Source organism: Schistosoma mansoni, chromosome 1 (assembly GCF_000237925.1).
Source record: "Schistosoma mansoni strain Puerto Rico chromosome 1, complete genome".
Classification (NCBI taxonomy): Eukaryota; Metazoa; Platyhelminthes; class Trematoda; order Strigeidida; family Schistosomatidae; genus Schistosoma; species Schistosoma mansoni.
In genome coordinates, this window is record NC_031495.1 from 23,886,640 (window position 1) to 23,903,264 (window position 16,625).

The 16,625-nt window shown below is 35.0% G+C and overlaps 1 protein-coding gene across 1 annotated transcript; it reads left to right on the forward strand.

Moving 5' to 3' along the window:
* The first annotated feature begins 235 nt into the window (after positions 1-235).
* Smp_034120 (putative synaptosomal associated protein) lies at positions 236-10,480 on the forward strand. Its single transcript, XM_018793745.1, has 7 exons — positions 236-332; positions 3,851-3,892; positions 3,970-4,018; positions 4,385-4,502; positions 6,119-6,238; positions 7,183-7,327; positions 9,638-10,480. The coding sequence occupies exons 1-7, from the start codon at positions 249-251 to the stop codon at positions 9,698-9,700; spliced, it is 621 nt and encodes a 206-aa protein (XP_018648226.1). The 5' UTR covers positions 236-248; the 3' UTR covers positions 9,701-10,480.
* Positions 10,481-16,625: the final 6,145 nt, after the last annotated feature.

The following is a 16,625-nucleotide window of genomic DNA, read 5'->3' on the forward strand; positions in this document are numbered from 1 at the left end:
GTTTTCGAGTGTTGTGGTCACTCCGCCGTACATCCAAATGCTTTGACGAGGATAAATTTCAGTTTTTATACCCTAAATGCGTAAGAACTCATTGAGAGTGATGCATTCAGGAAGCTGTTTCTGGTCTTACTAATAATGCTTACACATTCGAGTATGTTCAATGTACAGATAAATACTTACCTTTGATTGTTCGATTGTTTGCACACATTGGTTTAAGTTGTTTGGCGCGATCTCCGTAGGAAATACTGATGAGTTCGATGATGGACGAGTCCCAGGTCCCTATGACGGAGTATGAGCAGATTAAGTTCAAGATGAATCAGACGACTGACGAGGTTTGTTTCTTCATGAAGCATTTCAACTACATAACTCTCAAGAAGTCGAATACTTCGTACTTTATCCATCCTTTGCTATTTTTGTGGTTAAGTTCACAACGTACTAGCCGGTTTCATATTATTACTCTTAATCAGTTTCTGAATATTTTCCAAGAGTGTATTTTCAGCCGCTTTGTTCACTTCCTTAGTATTTACGGTGGATGTAGGCTATCTTCCCACTATTTTCTAGCAAGTCCCACACACGCACTGAAATGTCTCGTGAATTAAAGTAGCGCTACTTGTAAGTGTGGGATTTCGCATTCACTAACCACAAAGGACAAGAATTTTAAGTTGATTTGGTCTCATTTATATGTCCCATATAATAACTTCTGAGATCAGTTTCAGGAAATGCTAGAAAAACGACTTTTTAAAGATACAAGTTGTTTGTATAAGATCGTGTCATGCTCTAATGCCTAATAGTCCTAGCGTTGGCTTATGATCTGGCAGGTGCAGTCTAAAAGTGAGACGAACTATATGATCAATCAAGGAATTAAAGATGGGGTTTATTAACATTATTTAAACACCTGAATATTGGTACAAGGAAGCACCAGATACATATGCGCCGCACAAATCTCATTCGATTTGTGTGAGGGATGTGATACCGTCCAGGTGCCCAGACTGAAGCAGGTGGTTTTCTTAAGGGCTCGCACCCGGAGCCTTTGACATGAAGGTCTAGTCCACAAGGCAGTGGAGCATCGTAAGGAGATGCAGTCCCATGGTAGCCGGTGACCAACAATAGGTTCATACGCCATTCGTTCCTTCAGGATACTGGAGCCCATGTGCACCATTAGTTTGGAATCTGGGTTTTCCAACTCCCCTAGGTGGATCCTCCACATCCACCAACCCGGTTAAAGCGCCGGACATTCGCTTTTCGTCTTCTCACTTTTGTGAACAACACCCCCGTCACGAGAAGGCAGTGAGTAGGACTTCCCTGGCAGAGGCTATATATGCGCGTGGCCATATGAGAGCATTTGGAGAGGGAGAGCGAACTCTCCCCACTCTCAGTTGTACCAGGGTATTTGGAGGCATAATGTTTGTTTTCCATAGATTTGTGTGTTTTCTAGGAAACAAGGTCCCTCTAGATTTTCGCTTTAGTTAGCTGGGACAGATCGTCATAATGTTGACGCTGAATATCTAGTTTACATGTATGTTGTAATGACATGTTCGGAAATTCACCTTCACTTCCAAGGGACGAGTTATTCAGTTGTCGTTTAGGCTTCCAAGTAGTGTTGAGTCATAATTAGTTTGGACTTAGGTGGATTAGTTACCAACTTGAACTTTTAACTAAACTAGGATGTCGAAATTACATTCGTGAAGGACCATTGCTAACCCCCTCTACATTTAATTTTGGTATCTGTTGTGATTAATTAGTGTGACGTTCAAATTAAGTGCACATGTATCAGATATGCTGCTGGTGACTTGACAGTGTACACTAAACACAGAGACGTAAATGTGCCTTTGCTGCTCTACTTCAAGGAAATTTATAGAGTTTAGTTCGTTTAACAAAGATTAAGGTAAAACAATCGTAATCACTATTTTTATTACTATACTGCTTTGGAGTTTAATGTGAAGTCCACAGTAGGATCAGTATGTATCCTATAGAAGCGTCCTACCAGGAGTTCAAGATCGACTAGTGAGATGGTACCTTCGGAACGTCAGATGTATTATCAAATATAGAGGATTATTCGATTGGTGATTCCCCGGCACAGTTATAGTCAATTTGAGTTGTCATATTTTGACCACTAAGACCGGATCTGCGTTGAGCCCCTGGACCACAGTTTTCGTAACAGATATAATCAGTTCTCTAGAGGTAGTTAGTCATGAGCCATCTAGTATCTTCATTTCGGAAAAGTATTTCCCCATGATTGTAACAGACTGACGTCGTGACGGCTTCAAAGGTAATCAATATGGACTTACAGCATCCTGGTCTATAAATATAATTACTTCCGTCTACTACTCTGCAATCAGCATATGGACACGAACATACTGACTGAGCGGAGTGAGTGCTGATTGCATTTTGAGACATCTGGTACGTGCGTTAGACCTGTATGTTCGTTTGTTCCTACTGGTTTTTACTGTCCAATGTATCGATAATTTGCACAAAGGCTTTGCAATCCTTCCAGCTAGTGTGGTTTCTAAACTAAAATCTTCAAAATCATGGTTGCTTGCTGCGCACATTGATTCTACCAACCATTAAGTAGTTTCATCATTTTACTTGGTTACAAATAGCAACTACAATGTGATTGCCCTCCGTTTGGCCTCTTATTGGTTGCAGGCACTACGAGTATCACAATTCATCATATCCATCTTTTAGTTTTTTGGTTTTGCTTGTTGGGTTTCTCTAAACGTTTTCTTACGAGTTCTGCGGTTTCTGCTTTCTTGTGGTCTAGTAACTCATTTCGGTCCAGATATAAACACTTTATTTGTGTTAGTTCTCGAACAAAGTTCCTAATATCACCAAGATTCTGACTACCACTCCACAAAACTGTCAACGTTTTTATTACTAGAGGTTTCATGCTTTCAAAGAGTTTAGTTTGTCCCGGCACCTGTAGCCTGACTTTCAACTGAAATTTAGTAATTACAAAAAAATTTAGTGTCATTTAAATAGTATACTGTTGCTTTTGGTAGTAGTATAAGTTTTTAGGCTGAAAATGTGGTTGTCTGTCTTCTTACATGTCTGTCATTTGTAGGTCGTTTGCTGATCCAATCACGGCTAAGTTTGCTTGTGGCCAAACACATTTAAAATGTCATGATAAGTCTTCCATAATTTAGTTTCTTAATATTTGATGAGAATAATGGTTGATTTGGTGATAATTGTGCCCTGTCCTTAATGGATTGTGGAATTTCTCGATACTTTATATTTCTGCATTACAATTAACGCCCGATATTTCCACCCCAAATTATGTAACTATTCATATTAAACTAGCATTTTTCCTTACTCAACTTGGGTGTACTAACTGAGAAATGCCGCAAAAACCTCGCCATCCTGTTTGTGGATATGATGAAGTGCAGTTAGATGATGGAACTATCAGACCTATGACAGAAGTAGAGCTTCTTCAAAGGAAGATTGATGAAACAACCTCAGATGTAGGTATTCCATTCTTTTTCACAGTTGAACTCATGTAAGTTATTATGTTTGCTTATTACTTCATTGTTTCGGAAAATGTGTACAAGGAACCTAACAAAATAGCTAATTTTCATCAAGTGTTCTTCAGTTTATATTGGTCTGTATTTAATTTTATTTAAAAAGTCACAAATGATGTAGAATTAAATTTCACATGGTTCTGTCGTGGTCAAGCATTAATTATTTCATGTAATTTGATATTTCCTTCAAATGTTCCTACAAGCATTTTCGAAAGAAAAAGTTTTGGTATGGTGTAATTACACTAATGCACTCATTTTTATATTTCTTTGTTAGTTTGTTAGAACTCTTCTCATCTCTTTATGCGTTTCAATCCTTTTATTTTAACCCATTTTAGTCACTGGAAGCCTCTCGACGAATGATGGCTTTATGTGAGGAGGTGAGTCTTTTTACATCTATGATAATAATTGATCAAAGTCGAGAAAATGATATGCTAAATGTTTATGTAATATTTAGGCCAAAGAGGCAGGGATTTCTACACTGGTCATGTTAGATGATCAAGGCGGTAAGGTTACGCATATATGTTGTGACACAATTTGTAAATTTCATGTTGTAAAGTTGTTGTCTAGACTGGATATTAACTACATTCTGGGTGTATTTTAGTGGAGAGGTAGTTTAAACAAAATGTTGTGTCTTGTCCAAGATAACCTGGTGTGTATAATTAATAAAAAATTGTAAACTACACCATATATGTATATATAATAGACTACAATTGTGTCCTTAAACTCAGATTCATTGTTTTCGGCATCTCTGTAATATTTTTTGATGTCCAAATTTTCTTTGTACCTGTATTTAAGCATCGACACCCAACTGCCTTGTTATGCTTACTAAGATACTATAAACTCATAGAAAGATTTTTAAAAATTTTCAGAACAATTGGATCGCATAAACGAGGGTATGGATCAGATTAATCAAGACATGAAGGATGCCGAGAAAAATCTGGATGATCTAAACAAATGCTGCGGACTTTGCGTATTGCCTTGGAACAAGTAAGTCTATCTGTCAGTATTCTTACTTACCAGATGTTATGCTGCTGTACACATTCCGAAGGTTTAGTGGAAATATGTAGATGACTAATTGACAATTTTCCCCTCGCTTAAGCTCAGTTGTTGACGAGCAGTTTATTTACTAACTAGAAAATGCAACTAAGGAGATAAATGGTGGTCATGGAACTAGAGTTACACAAATTAATTCACATAAATACCTATGTTTTTGGGCGTCATAAGTTTGATGAAATCTTTGCTTGATAAAGGCAAACACTGACTACTAAGTTATGTACATGAAGGATCGGTTATGTAACCGCTATTCTCTGGAATGCCTTTAGTTAACATAAAAACAAGAAATAAGACAGCATCATGAACATAATTTACTGTAATGCTTTAGAAATCCATTGGATGTGTTGTTACAAATAAGATAGGTACAGTCAAAGTTCTACGTGTTGTTCCCCACAAGACTGGTATCAAGATGTAATCAAATCGAATAATACTGTACAGTAGATGTTATGGTTCAGTTATTCACTTCGTCGTGTGAGTGACATTACTTTTTAGTACTATATGATCTAGTTAATTTCCGTTAATTTCTGAGACGATTCTCGAACATATACGTAGCCATCATTCTGCACCATTTGTTTGTGAAAATTGTTATATCTCAGTGTAGTTAACCATAGTTATTTTATTCTTTGACGTTTTGCATGACTTGTAAAGTCATTTAAGTTATGGGGCCCCCAAATGCCCTGGTACGGCCGAGAGTGGGGAGAGTTCGCTCTCCCTCTCCAAATGCTCTCATATGGCCACGCGCATATATAGCCTCTGCCAGGGAAGTCCTACTCACTGCCTTCTCGTGACGGGGGTGTTGTTCACAAAAGTGAGAAGACGAAAAGCGAATGTCCGGCGCTTTAACCGGGTTGGTGGATGTGGAGGATCCACCTAGGGGAGTTGGAAAACCCAGATTCCAAACTAATGGTGCACATGGGCTCCAGTATCCTGAAGGAACGAATGGCGTATGAACCTATTGTTGGTCACCGGCTACCATGGGACTGCATCTCCTTACGATGCTCCACTGCCTTGTGGACTAGACCTTCATGTCAAAGGCTCCGGGTGCGAGCCCTTAAGAAAACCACCTGCTTCAGTCTGGGCACCTGGACGGTATCACATCCCTCACACAAATCGGATGAGATTTGTGCGGCGCATATGTATCTGGTGCTTCCTTGTACCAATATTTATGTGTTTAAATAAATAAATAAATAAATAAAGTTATGGGTTGTTTACCGTATATGAGATAAAATCCAGCTTAACGATTTTATTAAAACTATTTAACTTTGTTCGTCAACGAATTCGGTGATAAATAATTATTGAACAAGTGTAAGCTTAATATTTTCTAACTTTATTAAGTCAAATTAAATAATCTTTCAGAAGATACTTTTAACACTCAAAGCAATTGCGAAAATTCAATGTCTCATCTTTGCCTATAAAAATTAAAAGCTAGTATAGAGTAAGTTGGTTTTATTCTGTATTAGTAACCTCTATTTTACATATATACTTTCAGTTTTAACGACTTCAAAACCCTTATAAGTAAGCTATAATTTACTCATTACGATATCTTTTAGAGTTAAAAAGAAAGATGATTATACCAAACAACTAAAGGATGAAGATATGCGGGGTGGGGACGGACCTCGAATAATTGTGGATCAAAATGGCATGGGTCCAACTGGTGGTTATATAACACGGTATGTTGTATATAAGGTTTCTAATGCACAATTGTAATTTTTGCTAATATTTATTAATCATCAAAGTTGAAATATCTAACCCGAGTCATAGAATTAGTTTGCGTTTTTACTTTTAGATGTATATGAGTTGAAGCTCAATTATTTGTAGAGGTTGATAATTAAGATGAATAATATTTAGTAGTGTTACTAGTTAAGTAATTGATAATTGTTTCCCTTAGTTGTACTTGAGAATAAACTTTGATCATTATGGATCCTATGCTATCTTTCCAGTCAACAAGGTGATAGGATATAAAGCAGAATAGTATTGCCCTTGCCATACAACTATCAGGTGGATTCATGAGAAGATATTGGGATAAAAAGAGAAAGAGATAGAAAGTGTTTTGAGAAGTATCCGGATTTATCACATTCCCGTTAAAGGTGGTTTTTTTATCATCCACCTAGTTTTAATCGTAGTTGAAAAAATTGAAGTAATCAGATTGAAATGGACACCAGTCAGTGAAACTATTGAAGAGAATGACTGCTGTATATGATTATCGGTTGTTTCACTAGCCAATATCCCATAGCTTCGTCGGGCAGCATTTTGTATCCAGTGAGCTCCTATATTATGTTGTGGTTGTCCAAGTTTTAAACGAGTTGTACGAAGTTGCACACATGACAATGACCACCGGGGCTCAATATTGCTATCAATTGGGATTTTCAGTGATCAAGTTTATGGATTATACGTTTGATTCAAGTGGTTACCAATATATCGTGCCTTCTAAGCATGCACGAATTTACGTAGGATGCCTTGTCAATCCAGTGAAATGAATTATTTTAGTTTCGTAATAAAATGTGCATTTACTTTATGTCAATCTGGTACTTTGATGTCAACATTATGGCCTAAAGTAACTTCACGTTTTTGATATCACTCCAAGTTTTATGAAATCTGTTTTTGTTTGTTTTAGAATTACAAATGATGCACGAGAGGATGAAATGGATCAAAATTTGCAGGAGGTTTCTGGTATGATCGGAAATCTTCGTAACATGGCTATTGACATGGGTAGCGAAATTAATCAACAAAATGTTCAGGTTGAGCGAATACAGATCAAGGTACGTAGTTTTCTTGTTATTTTCGCATCCATTTTTTCCCCCAGTTTGCTTGCCTTTTGTTTGTGTACGAAATTGGTTATTTTATTGAAGTGATCTATAGCGTCAAGATTCAAGTGGTTATAGAGATCTACCACCCGACTTTTGAAGACTGAACTGTAAATTCTAGCCTTACAGTACTTATTTACAGCTCAAGTGCTTGGTAGGATGTCTTTAGGGAAGTGTTCCACGCAAAACAAAATGACAGTGTAATGAGGGAATAGAAGATAGCGAGAAAGGTAGACGATGAAGGACACAATTATGGTAAGAACATAACTACGTTTGATTCACTTGTTGTTTATAAATATTCTTATTTCTACCTATTTATTTGAACACAAATATTGGTACAGGGAAGCACCAGATACATATGCGCCGCACAAATCTCATTCGATTTGTGTGAGGGATGTGATACCGTCCAGGTGCCCAGACTGAAGCAGGTGGTTTTCTTAAGGGCTCGCACCCGGAGCCTTTGACATGAAGGTCTAGTCCACAAGGCAGTGGAGCATCGTAAGGAGATGCAGTCCCATGGTAGCCGGTGACCAACAATAGGTTCATACGCCATTCGTTCCTTCAGGATACTGGAGCCCATGTGCACCATTAGTTTGGAATCTGGGTTTTCCAACTCCCCTAGGTGGATCCTCCACATCCACCAACCCGGTTAAAGCGCCGGACATTCGCTTTTCGTCTTCTCACTTTTGTGAACAACACCCCCGTCACAAGAAGGCAGTGAGTAGGACTTCCCTGGCAGAGGCTATATATGCGCGTAGCCATATGAGAGCATTTGGAGAGGGAGAGCGAACTCTCCCCACTCTCAGTCGTACCAGGGTATTTGGAGGCATAATCCGGTCACAGCCTAGTCCGATCTAAATAGATATTCCAGATAGTTGGAGAGTATTTATTGTTACCCATTTTTTGAAATAGATTAAGTACTACTATCTTGTGTTTTGGATAAAGATTCAAATCACTAGCTTAGGTTACCTCTAGTCTTTTCACCAAGGTCATAAATTGCTCAGTACTAATCTAACATAATTATCACTCCACACCATAAAATAAACGATTCACTTGCTTATTTTATCTGAGCTCAGCGTCATGAATTAATGTGTCGTATGAGAGCGTTTGCAATTGAAAGCGTAAAAACATGAAGAAGTCGCTAAAACTATCGTTTCAAAATGTTCATTTTTAGTGGGTTGTGATTTCTCAAACGTACCATGCTGACATTATACACACTATTGTCACTGCAATTGAACAGTCAGATACAACGACGTAGTTCTCAATTCTGAGAGTAGCTAGATTTTGCAATCATAAGAAAACTCCGAATTGACACGTTATGCTTGTGGTAGATACTTACAAGATTAACTTTGCAAATTGACCAAGGATGATAGTGAGGCATTAATCACTCTCGGTATCAGTATACGTAGATCGATATTTTTGCCACTTGACTGTCAGGTCATAACTACCTGGACAAACCTTGGCTATTACTGAAATCTACTTGTAAGAGTAGTTCTGATAGTGTAATTCTGGTAGAGTGTTTGTGGCCGTAAAAACGCTTTCTCCTCAACAGCAAACCTCACTTATCACACCCTTCCCAGTTGTTTCCAAAATGACAGCAGTTATAAGAGTGGAAAACTGTAGATGTAAAGATTTATGAAGCTAGACAGTACTACTCACTTCGGTATATTACGTAAGTTGTATCGTATTTATCGAGTGCAGTTTTTCAAGTGGTTGGTCTTCCCTCTACTATTAGTTTACGCTAAATGTAATTAAGGACAATATTTCAAAGCTAAGTCCTTTATTGAATCAGTGACTATTATTACACACTATTTGGACTTATCTGCATACTAAAAGCTAAGGTACTGGTAAAACATGAATAAAGTTTTCGCTCACTAGGATGTGAAGTATACTTTGATCTTTGTGTTAAGAAGTGTAGTATTCGCGACTAATCCTTGACGGCGAATAATTTTCGCTTTGTTTCCATTAGTTTACTCTTATTTTTTGTCATGCCCCATAAAATTGATGCATTCCGAAGAAATCTTGTTTATCTCACTTTCTGCAAATTTTTCAAATAAATCATTGCTATCCACAAAAAGTCATTGCCATCTAGTTTTTAAATAAAAGGTGTGTGACTGACCCTCTATCGTCACAACATGGCATGGATTAGTTCCTAACCAGTAATCTTAAGGCCGGATACTCGGTCTACACATTTTTTCAACAGATATTAAGTTTTTTTTCCATGTTTTATTTGTCTAAAATTTACTTTAATGCGTTTTATTTTAGGCTAAGTCAAATGCTGAACGAATTAAAAAGGCTAATGAACAAGCTAGTAAATTGTTAAAATAAGTTACATGGATTCGTTGAGTTTTCATCAGAATATTGACTGATGGAGAAATCCTTCAATTCCTGGTAAATGACTTCGAATACAGACTTTTCAGTCACTTCCGTGTGCATACGTGAAGCTTTTCTGCAATAATGCTTCACCAAGACCCTTATATTTTCATCTATTTTGTTTATATATTTATCGCAAATCAATTCAAGGGGAGTTTGTGAGGTTTGTAGCTGAAAATTTTTGTTTTCGTTGATGCCTCTTACCTTATAGACATTAAATTTTTATCATTCTCATATACTTGTTTATGTTTTCGATTTATTTCGTTCTGTAAAGTCATTAGTTTCCTCTTTTTTGAACAGCCTTATTCTGAATTATCCCTGCCAAAATTATTATTCGCTATTGTTTTCCTCCTTTCATCTTGGTTCCTCTCATAGTTGATACTCAATACATCGATTATATCATCAGAACTACTCATCTCACTATCTATTCTTTAAAGTCCAGTTAAAGAGTTGTTATCTGCTCATATATTGAGGCCTATTCTCTTGTCAGCTGTGCTCTCATATTTACTAAAATTTATGATTACTACTATTGATTTATTAAACTACTATACTAGTAATACTGAGTTAAAAAAGACTAACAGTGATTTTACTAATATTCTCGCCATCCTAAAATCAGTTCACTTTTCCTTTGATTTATGCTTCTTTTTTCTAACATACTTTTACGAGATGTCATTTTTTTCCGACCAACTAATTATCAATATGAAATATAATGCGAATTTGATTTATAAATCATGTAAATCCGGTTGCGTTATTCTCATTCATCAGTCGCGTATTTTTTTAAAAAGTCTCGTCTCTTCCTAAGCCAAATCCTGGGGATTCTGTATTTAGTTCTTTTGCAAATGGGTTTAATTGAACCCTAGTTTATTTTGCGCCTCTAGAAAGATAAAGTCGTTTGTAATGAATCAATTATTTCTGATTTGAATTTTCAAATTTTCATAGAATATTTAGGGACAAAGAGTATTGAAGCAAACAATAAATCTCAATAAATTCGTAACCAGCCTCTACAATTATATGTCCATGAACCCTCATTCTGACTATAATTATTGTATTAAAATGACTAAGATGAAGGGTTCTAATAGACTAGACAACGTAGTGTTTGAAAAAAAGGTGAAGTTCCGCATCTGTTAAAGTTCAAATACTTCACAAATGCATCAATTTCAAATCGATAAGATCACTTAAAATTTGTTGTCAGGTGTCGAGTTACAATCAATGTGATAAAACAACTTATTTGAGTAAAATAAATGGTAGGAAAAGTTTTGTTTAGGTAATTGAGATAATAACGATTATGGCAATAATACGATGTGTGATAACGGAGACATTGTTTGGGACTTGATATACACAACTGAGAGAGGCAAATCTACTATAGCAGCACCACTCTAATTCTCCAATATTTCAGTGTGTGATAGCTTGGGAAGTGTTCACAAAATGACCATGAGTTTATCATATAGTGTACATAATTAAATAGTTGAAACGAAGAAATCAACTGCAATATTGACAAATCCATAAAGTATGGGACTAAGAGGTTTGACCTGGTGAGTCATTAGTTTGAAAACAGTTGAATAACGCCTATAATGCTTCCCGTTTCATAAACTATTTATTGTAACTGCATGATATTTCTACTGCAAACTAATACTAATAAGAAAAATTCTGAGACTTGGCCTCAAATAATTTCAAAACCTAAAAAAACATAACAGTTTTTTTCTCATAAATTATTTCATTAATTTATTTCGGATAATAAAACTGAAACAAAGAAAACACAAAAAGGGCTATGGTAGAAGTGCAAAAAAAAACAAGAACAGAGCTAATTAGCCTACGGTTATATCTATTTATCCATTTGCTTATCTACATATCTCTCTACCATCCACCAATTATTTCTACTTTTCTTTGTATTACGAAATATTTCTATTTTCATGTTTATTTATTTGTTTAGACCTATAAAACAAAATTTTTTTGTTTTGACCCTAAAGTAGGATGACAAACAATAACAAAATAATAACAATAATGATCTATGACTTGATAGTATATTGTAAAAAATATTGCTATAAAATAATGATTTAAGGACAGACTTATATTGATTAAATTAAGTAATATCAGAAATAAATAAATAGTAGTATTTTCATTTGATAAAATGCCGATAAAAAAGATTTGATAATCAATTTAAATGTTACTAATGACTAGGCGGTTAGAAACACACCTAGTTTATAGAAAAGCAATCCAATGGTTTTAAATAGTGGACATTAAATTGGGTTTAGTGAATTCATTTATTTAAATTTCTGAACCAAAATTAATATTTCTCAATAAAATTCATCGATGTTATAAATGATGAATTAGGTATTAATGGTATAATGAATTAGGATAATTTTCGTGTTAAGAGAAAAATTAATTGTAAACATGTTTGATCATTGTTATTGTTAATCATGGAATCCACTTGATTTGGTCAATATCATTCATGTTGAAATATGTTATCAGAATGCTACAGATTAAATTGGTTATATTCTTAGAAATCCTATGCAATAAATCCTATATGCTTGATGCTAATTACGATTTCCTCGGTAAACGAACGAAGGTCAATGACACAGTGACACGATAGGCTATTCTAATCCGTTGTCCCAGGCCCCGCTAACTGGAGTGAGAAGTCCAAGACGAAGTAGGGGAAAATATTTTCCGTAAGCAGCCGGAGCACAAGTAATCACAATAGGAAATCAAACGTATATATACAATATATAGTTGTCCTTGGGAAGCATTACAAAATAGCCCACTAAAAAGATACGACGGACCAAGAGCGTTTTAGATATTTCCAAATGGGAAATACTACTTGAAGGTGAAAGGAGAGCTTTTGGAGCGAAAACAAGGAAATTCGATTTTTTAAAATAAAATTACGAAAATAAGTCATTTACCAAGTAAGTTCTGGGGATTTAACATCCCCAACAGAATCACATTTGAAACTTTCTTTTCATAGATTGAAAAGATAAACATATTTATCATCTTTTGAATTACGAGTTTTATAAATTATTTTAAACTGGAAATACGATCAATCAATTTGCTATCGTTTGGTTTTATCCTTAATTGCAATGTCTAGTTGGTTGGTTTTGTTCTCTAAAATAATTTTTAACTGTTGCGGCGAGACTTAATAAAAAGAGAACAAATCTAAGATTATAGGTATTATGAAAAATTATTCAAATTTTATAATTACACTTGTGTTTTTTATAAACATTAGATTCATTTATCAATCAACTGGTTAATAGATTTATGGGGAAATTCAACTAAGCAGTACATTTAACCATACTTATTATTGCTGATGGTGTAGAAAAGTGAAATGATCAGAAGAACGGGAAAAGTAATAATATACAAAGAATTATTCTGATGTTATGTTGGTGTTTCTTTCTTAATTGTATTGATCACTAATGTAATGTCGGCTTTGACTGAAAAAAGACAAGGAGATATCCATTTATTTCAGATTTTTGCATACGTTTCGCATTAAAGCGATTCGATATAACAAGAATTGAATCAATCTGTTAAAGATCAAAAGATTTTCTATTAGGTAAACTAATGATTAATGGGAGTATTTCATCAACGTAGTAAATTCATAAATAATATTTATTTATTTGAACACATAAACACTGGTACAAGGAGGCACCAAATATATATGTTCCACACAAATCATTTGATTTGTGTAAAGTCTATGATCCTACCCCGGCTCCCAAAACAAAACAGGTGGTTTTCCTAGGAGTGCACTCTCCGAGCCTTTGACCTAAAGGTCTAATCCATTGGTTTGATAATTTGTTTGCTCAAATGATTTTGAAAAATAAAACTTGAATTGATCCTGGTTTGAGTTATCTCAACGAATATTTTGCGTTTCTATTGAAAAAGCGAAACATATGTGGTCTTTTTGACTGCCAAGAATTATGGTTTTGCTACAGTTTGTATGAAGATTAATATCACAATAAAGTCCTAAATAGGCAGCCTCATTTGCAACGAAAATAGGTAAGAAGGAAATTATGTAGAGCACTTGAAAACTGATAATAAGTAGTTGGATAACAGCGCAAAGTAATCTTTTTTATTAGTTTATGATGGAATCAGTCGAAAGCATCACGAATTAATACTTAAAAACACGCGGCTATAGTAAATAAACGATTATCCAAACCATAAATTAATACCAGAAACTTTATGCAATACCTTGTTCTGCTTACTGCTAATTATAATCACAAATAAGGGAAGCTAAATAATGCCAACAATTTGTGATCAAAACGTGATAAGATGCCATAAATATTGCTATATTCAGTTAACCATCCAATTCTGAGAGATTCAGATGTTCTAGTATACAGTGAAAATTCTTATAAGGATTTACATGGATAAACTTTAACATTTTATCACTGCACACTTCAATTTCAGATATCCAGGTCTGCTCGTTGAATAGTTCCCGTAAAAACATCCTAAACTGCTTATTGAATATTATCCGTATATAGCTGACTTAAAAGTTCGTCAGTAAGCTTAGATAATAATTTTTTTAAATAACCGTACAACAAGTACGGTTAGGTCATAAATTCATTTTATTTTTCTACTGGTATTGAATAAATCTCTGGTAATGGAATTTGTGATACGACAGTAATGTTAAATCTATTCAAAAAGTGCATGCATAGAATTGGTTTTAAATAAATAGTTTAATAAACATACATAGTTGGAAGTTGTTCGGTTTTTTTACTAAAACACTGAACAATTTGAGAATATCACACTGAAAAATGAAATCTGTGACATTCTCCTCCTCTCAAGAATCTGACATTATAAACTGCTAACAGTTCAATTGATATGGGAATTTTCGGTCATATCATGAAGTATGGCGTATGGTTTGTACTATAAATTGTTTCAAGTCTTGATATTCATTTGGTTCTGGTAGGAATTCCTTTTAAAGATATAAGTTTTCCCTTTAGAAAATACCTATTCAACAAATGTACAAGTGACATATTAACACGTTAATTTTAGCCTTATCATATCTAGACAAATGTTTGGGAAGATACAAGTAAACAACACCAAGTGAATTTAAATGTTTGCTTAATTTCCTTTTTAGCTTGTTTAAATGGGTTATATTCTTTTAATATTTTGTCATATAGTTTTGTAAAAATATAAAAAAAAGTTTCGTAATGATTAACTCAGAATAAGTATTTTTATTCTATTCGATTTATCTCAAATTTAATGCATCAAAAAAATAAAAAATCCGTATATATTTGATGAGAGTCCAAGTTAAAGAATTGTGACTGGCTCCATGAGGTATTTCCTGGAGTTCTAGTGAGAAGCAGTAACCAGTGGAGTTCAACCATGTCTGTTGGGATATATCAACTCACTGATGACATTGTTGAATGGTTGTTCAATTCTGTGGATTGGTTGAAGTCAGACATCAACACCGTTGGATGCCGGCTCAGTGATCTAGTGGTTAGGCACTCGCGCGTGAGACTGATAGGTCCTGGGTTCGAATCTCGCGAGGCGGGATCGTGGATGCACGCTTCTGAGGAGTCCCACAGTAGGACGAAACGGCCGTCCAGTGCTTCTTGGTTTTCCATGTTGGTCTAGCTTCCATTGACTCATGATCTGAACTATATAAAATTACTAAAATTCTCCACAAAGCCCCCTTCTGATAATTGTGAGTTATATCAAATTGTCAATTATCTTATATGTTCACATCAAAGAAATTTAACTCATTCATTTTAAATTGAAGTATGAAAACTCATTTTGGGAAAAGTTATTCTTTTTTTAAGATAATTTCATTGAATGTGTTCACTTTTTGATGAATTTTTTCAGTTATGTTTCTTCAAACTGCTATATGATGAGTTGATATTTTTTTATGTGATGTCTTAATGATAGCAAAAACTAAGTGATTCGTTTATTTAATGTAATTATCTGGTATAAAGGATTAATTTGCTTATAAGTAAAAATGACTTAATTTTACTTATACTAGTTATAATAGTCAATATAGTTTAGACTTTGCTATATTTAGAGAGATTACGTGATCACCTAAAATCAGCAAACGGGACGAAGTATCAGCAATATAACGACAAGACAAGGTAAATTATTCTAATGCGTTCTATCCTTAATAACTAGAGGGAGAAATATATTCCACAAGCATCCAGAAACACGAACGAACCAAATACACAACTCAAGAGTATATATACAGTATAAAAATATCCTTGGGAAACGTCACAAAATAGCGTATTAAAAGAGACAACCAACCAATAACATGTAGAGTCCTTCCAAGTTGGAATTATAATCTGATAGTAAAAATCGGCTCTTTTGGCATGAAAACAAGAAATCCAAATTTACAGAATAAAAATCACAAAAATAAGACGTCTGCCTAGTGATTTCTGGAGATCTATAAATATATATATATAAATATATTAAGAAACATTCGCTTAGTACATTTAACTCTTCATTTGTTCAGTAGATAGATGATTGTTTATTACGGAATAGCATAAGAAAATAATTTTTTCAAGTTTCCATAGTCACCTAGTTTCTTTACAATTTTTCTTTTCAGAGGGAGTTTTGTAGAGAATTTAGTATTTTCATGGTTGAAATTATGAGTTAATTGAAGCTAGACTACCATCGAAAACCTGAAAGCACTGGACGGCCGTCTCGTCCTATTATGGGACTCCTCAGCAGTGCGCATCCACCATCCCGCACCCGCGAGATCCGGACCCAGGACCTACCAGTCTCGAGCCGAAGCCCTTAACCGATAGACCACTGAGCCGGCATCCCACGGTGTTAATGTCTAACTTCAACCAATCCACGATTTTGAGCGACCCTTCACCCAATGCCTTCAGTGAGCTGATATCTCCACAACAGACCTGGTACAACTCCACTGGCCACTGCTTCCCACTAGAACTCCAGGAAA

Coding starts and splice junctions, on each gene's coding strand:
- Smp_034120 (XM_018793745.1), top strand. CDS start 249: ATGAGTTCGATGATGGACGAGTCCCAGGTCCCTATGACGGAGTATGAG. Junction 333..3,850: donor TGAATCAGACGACTGACGAG/GTTTGTTTCTTC, acceptor AACCCATTTTAG/TCACTGGAAGCCTCTCGACG. Junction 3,893..3,969: donor TGATGGCTTTATGTGAGGAG/GTGAGTCTTTTT, acceptor TGTAATATTTAG/GCCAAAGAGGCAGGGATTTC.